The sequence below is a fragment of the Merops nubicus genome, unplaced genomic scaffold, assembly GCF_000691845.1.
Source record: "Merops nubicus isolate BGI_N331 unplaced genomic scaffold, ASM69184v1 scaffold43915, whole genome shotgun sequence".
NCBI classification, from domain to species: Eukaryota; Metazoa; Chordata; class Aves; order Coraciiformes; family Meropidae; genus Merops; species Merops nubicus.
Genome location: NW_008612473.1, coordinates 16,726 through 21,850, shown reverse-complemented (window position 1 = coordinate 21,850; position 5,125 = coordinate 16,726). Strand labels below are relative to the sequence as shown.

The 5,125-nt window shown below is 46.9% G+C and overlaps 1 protein-coding gene across 1 annotated transcript in view; it reads left to right on the top strand.

The window, feature by feature from the left end:
• The first annotated feature begins 230 nt into the window (after positions 1 to 230).
• ADAMTS13 (ADAM metallopeptidase with thrombospondin type 1 motif, 13) overlaps positions 231 to 5,125 on the top strand; it is a 19,699-nt gene continuing 14,804 nt past the window's right edge. Inside the window, 9 exon segments of the mRNA XM_008941542.1 lie at positions 231 to 293; positions 620 to 686; positions 1,489 to 1,772; positions 1,968 to 2,109; positions 2,710 to 2,846; positions 3,593 to 3,676; positions 3,762 to 3,886; positions 4,596 to 4,742; positions 5,071 to 5,125. The exon segment at positions 5,071 to 5,125 is cut by the window's right edge and continues 21 nt beyond it. Coding sequence (XP_008939790.1) covers positions 231 to 293; positions 620 to 686; positions 1,489 to 1,772; positions 1,968 to 2,109; positions 2,710 to 2,846; positions 3,593 to 3,676; positions 3,762 to 3,886; positions 4,596 to 4,742; positions 5,071 to 5,125 — 1,104 coding nt within the window.

Sequence of the window (5,125 nt, the reverse complement as noted above, 5' to 3'; positions counted from 1 at the left end):
CGCTCGGTACTGCCGCGCTCTTTGGCCGCGGGGAAGCTGCAAACATTGCGCAAAGCTTCCCGCCCTCCCTCCCTCCCTGCAGCCCCTCTGCTCGGCCCAGCTCGGCTGCCCTGTTTGCTTAACCCCTGCACTCTTCCCCTCCGCTCCACGTCATGCCTCGGGCCAAACGCCGCCTGAAATCACCCCTGGGCCGGCGCTGGGTCCGCGGGGCTGCTTGCAGCTCCTCCAGCATGATCGTCAGCTTGACGATCCGGGCGCTTGTGATGCTCCCCTTGGGGTTCTGCTGGCCGTCGGCTTCCCGACCGAGAGGTGAGTCTGACCTCCAGAAAACACGGTTTCCAGGAAGACTTCTTTTCATTTCTAGGAAAAAAAGAGAAGAGACAACACAACGTGTTCTGAGCCAGAATCCATCAAAGCTCGCTAAGGAAGAAGATAAAGCTGTTTCCTCTGGGTGGCTGTTGTGCAGCCCGTGCTTAGTGCAGAGTAACGCCATGAGAACTTGACATCCCTACTTGTCGAGTTGTTTGCTGGTGTTCCTTCCAGGTTAGGTTCAGTTAAGTGATAGTCTCTATCCATTTGTTTTCCTTAAAAAAATGCAAAGCTATTCTTCTTCTTGCAGAAATTTCTGGGCGCTTTGGATGTGGAAGATGTTTTCTCTTATTTTGGAACCGGCTCGGTGTCTGAGGGTATGCAGGGCTCCTTCCTTCTTGATTTTGGAACATGTCTGTCAGTTTATTTCTAATCCTGTATGTTTGATAACGCTGAGAACGATTAGTAACAAACCCTGATCTGACAAGCATTTAGCATTTCTGAGGCACATTACTCAGGCAATCCATGTTTCAGTGTGAAAGCAGCTCAAGAACTGGGTCGGTATTTAGAATCTGCTGAAGGAGATATGATAAATCTTTCTGCACATTTCTCCTGCACTCCTGGTTCTCCGTGTTGGTATATTGCTATGAGATTAGCAGAACAAGGTCTTCCGAGTGTGAAGCTTTAGATTAAGAATAGCTTTAAACACGTGGAGAGACTCGTGTTCAGGATGTGGACTGTTGGTTGTTCAGAATAAAGATATGTTTTAAATGCTCAGATCCTTAAAGCAAGAATCTTGTCTACTTGTGAGTTCACCTAGTGCTCATCCTAGTGCCTCTGGATTAGGATAATTCTCCCTCAGTAATACTTAACATCTGAAGAAGTAAAATTGTCTCAGCCTTTGTTAAATGAGTTCTTCTCTTTATCAAGACAGCAAAAGCACCATTAAAACAGGACCCAGTTTCAGAGCTGTCGTCTGTTCACAACCAGATTAACCTAATTTTGGAATACATGAAAGCATAGAAGTTCTTTAACTGTTGACACAAGGACTTTGAGAGGCTGCAGTTGTCATTTGAAGAGTATTTTTTCCTAGGGAGACAGAAAATCTCATTTGTTTTCTGTGTATCATTGTTTCTCATAACTGTTCCCCTTGTTCTGGTCTTGTTTCATTGCTTTCAGTACCTGAGTTTGTTGTTGCTGAGCCAACTTGCCCTTGTAAAGAAGAACAGATTGGGCTGACACCCTGTCATATTCAGTACTGCTCCATTGAGGCCTGGGGACAACTCTATGCCTTTGAGTTTCTGGAGGACCATGCCCTCCTTTCCTCCTCCTTTGTGAGCAATCAAGTGGTGAACTCCTCCTTTAGCTTACTGAAGAAGTTCTCGGGCAACTGCTTTGCAGGTGGAAACCCACTTCAGCCTCCTGGGGCTAAGTGCAGAGTCACTTACTGTGAAGGGCAGCTGGTGAGTATGCATTGAATTTGTTCTTATTAGTGTTTATAGCCTTTGTTGGTGTGCAGCTTGATGCCCCAAACGTGAACCACCTGTTCAATAAATGCAAGCATTACAAAGGAGAAACAGGAAGGATGTGGCACACAGTTCTTCACTGACAGCAAATGTCTTTGGAATAACTCAGAGATGGAATTTCATCCCCCGTAGCAAGGAGTCGTCACTGCAAAGGAGGAAAAGATTCATATCAGACCTGTCAGAAGCAAAGATGTGGCCCTGCTGAAGGACCTCAACTTCTCCAGACCCCACATTCTCTTCAGAAATGCCACAAGAGAGGGAAATGCAGCAAGAGGTAACATATGTGGAGAGAAAGCCCTGTTATGTTCTGCATGGTAGAGCTGGCTCCTGGTGGTGGGGTTGCTTGCATAACCTCAGAGGAAAAAATCTGTATCTACTTGTAGGACAAGAGGAAATGGGCTCAAGCTGTGCCTGGGGAGGTTTAGGTTGGGTATTAGGAAAAATTTCTTCCCTGTAAGGGTTGTCCATGCCTGTCCCAGGCTGCCCAGGGCAGTGGTGGAGTCCCCATCTCTGGAGGGATTTCAAAGCCATGGAGATGTGGTGCTGAGGGACATGGTTTAGTGGTATCCTGGCAGTGCTGGGTTAACAGCTGGACTTGATCTGAAAGGTCTTTTCTAACCCAAATGATTCTATGAGTATGTTTTTCATCTCACTGAGGTGTAACTAGTATGTTTTCATTTAGGTACTCGTTACTTTGGTTGCATAGGTGTCTTATTAGGGATGGTGGCAGATGAGAGAAACCAACAGAAATAGGAAACCTGAGCCAGCAACTGGAAGAGTGGCCTTCCAGCTGGGTCATTCTAGTCTTCAAGAAAAGATCTCTAGGACCTTTTATGTTGTCTTGCATGTTAAGCACCCCGTGTCCCTTTAGCAGGGTGGTTTCCTTCTCGCCTGCAGAAGAGGGCTGAGGGAGCTGTCAAACACCTGGAACTCATGGTCATAGCAGGTCCAGATGTTTACTTGTACCACAGAGATGACACAGAGCGATATATTCTCACCAACCTGAACATTGTGAGTAGCTTTCTGCTTGGGTTGCTGTTGCAGTGTGAGAGCTCAGTGTCACAGGCTGTGTCCTGGGCAGATGGACCTCTGAGAGTGCTGCTGGAGGTGTGTGTGGTTCCCAGCTCCCAGTACAGAGCACTGCTGTGGGCAGGGAGCTCCTCTCTGCTTCCCCTGGCACTGCATGGCAAGCTCTCCCTTGGACCAGGAGCTGCACAAGGAAAAGTTAAAAGCTTTAGCATTGTAGCCTTAAAACCCCTGTAGAAAATTCAGCTCTTCTTTTCATTACTAGCATTGTAAGTCAGATACAGTAGCAAGAGTTTTAGTCCCTGTTGCTTTCAGTGAGATTGAACCTAACCCACTGAATTAATCTTACATTTTGCATTTCATAATTTTATTTCTATTACAGGATTTCTCTAAATATCTCCCTTTGCTGTTATTATATTTATGCATTTTCTGTGTGTTTATTGCACAAAAATCTTTAATATTCACTCTCCTACCCTATTCAGCTGTTTTCTGTGCAGGTTCTTCTCCCTGCTTCAGAGTATCTGACAAGTTTAACAACAATTCTCATCTGTTGACAGATTTATTTATATTTGTAGTGCATACTTTAGTATTGTACATCCTGGTGATTTTGTAGTTGCCCCATTTGGTTACTGGGTGTGTTACCTTGCAGTGACTGCAGCCCTGTCATCTGGAACAGGTCCTGGGAGTCACCAAGGGGCCTTCTTTGCTGAATCCTTTCTGTCTCTTGTCAGGGGGCAGAGCTGCTGCGAGATGCCTCACTGGGTGCTCATTTCAGGGTTCATCTGACACAAATGCTTGTTCTGAGAGAGCCAGAGGTAAGCAGGGAGGACTGTGTCCATGTATTGGCCAAGGGGCATGCAGAAGCTGTATGGAATGTGCAGACATGTGCCTTCACTTTAGGCAGAGGTAAACATCACAACAAATATCACCTCCTCACTGATCAGTGTTTGTGAGTGGAGCAAGAAGGTGAACCCCCAGAACGACTCAGACCCCCAGCATGCTGACGTTGTCCTCTATGTCACCAGGTACTGAAGCTCCCCTGCCCTGGGAGGGACTGGAAACGGGGCTGGTGGTGCAGAGATGGTGATTGGCACTGGGGCTTCCAGCAGCTGGGCACCACAGAATCTTTGGAAGTGGTTTGATTCTCCTGTTTGGGGCTGATATTCCCCAAGCACTGACCAACCAGTCTTGAGCAGACATTTTGTGCTTCCAGAGCAGCACAGCCAAACCCACAGGAGTGCTTTGTGGGCAGAAGAGTCAAGCAGTAACTGGAAGTGAAATGCCACTGGTGTTTTCTGTGGAAGATTCCTAGTGCTACGCTGAGTCAGGCATTTGGTCTGACTTTCAGGCTCCTTACTCTAAATTGCCTTGGCTAAATTTGTCAAAGGGAAACTGTTCTTGAGTGTAATGGCTTTGTTTTGGTGCTCCTTCTTCAGAGAGGTGATGATACTGCTCTGTCTTCAAGCATGGTTTGGTCATTTTGTTCTTTCTGCTTGTCTGGGGACATCAGGATTTTTTGTTGTAGAATCACCACAAATTTTGAACACTGGGCACTTGTGGGACCCAACTGCTGCCATCTCGCCCCAGGGAGCTCCATGTGTCCAAAGGAATGTTAGGAAGCTGGCAGAGTTAGATCAAGAAAGTGCAAATGTATTCAGTTCAATGGCTAGACCTGACTTTATGAGCTGCAGTGGTTCTTTGCTCTTTCCTCTCTATCTGTCTCCCTTATTTTAGGTTTGATCTGGAGTTACCTGATGGGAACAAGGAGCTCCGAGGAGTGACTCAGTTAGGTGGGGTCTGCTCCTCCTTCTGGAGCTGTGTTATTACCCAGGACACTGGTTTTGACCTTGGAGTCACCATAGCTCATGAGATTGGGCACAGGTCAGTAGGAAAGCCCCAGAGCAGCCCAATGTACTATTCATTTAAAAACATTCCCCAGTTTAAGTGATTCAGAAGAAAGAAAAGGATCTCTTGGATAACAGGGGATTTCCAGGTTCTTTATAACTTCTGGGAAGAGTTCCTTTAATTTCTTGTGCTCCTGCATGCTCTGTGGCAATGAGAAGCTGCAAAGGGGAGTGAAAACCTTTGTGACAACAGTGGAAGGAAAGGCTGCAGAGGGAGCTCAGCCCCTTCTTAGAGAAGAGAGGCTCTGTGGGAACCCAGCCTCTGGGTTTCTTCTTCTCAGGGCACTGTGCTGCTTCTGTTACAGTCTTGGAATCCCCCACGATGGAGAGGGGAACCAGTGCAGCAGCAGTGGTTACCTC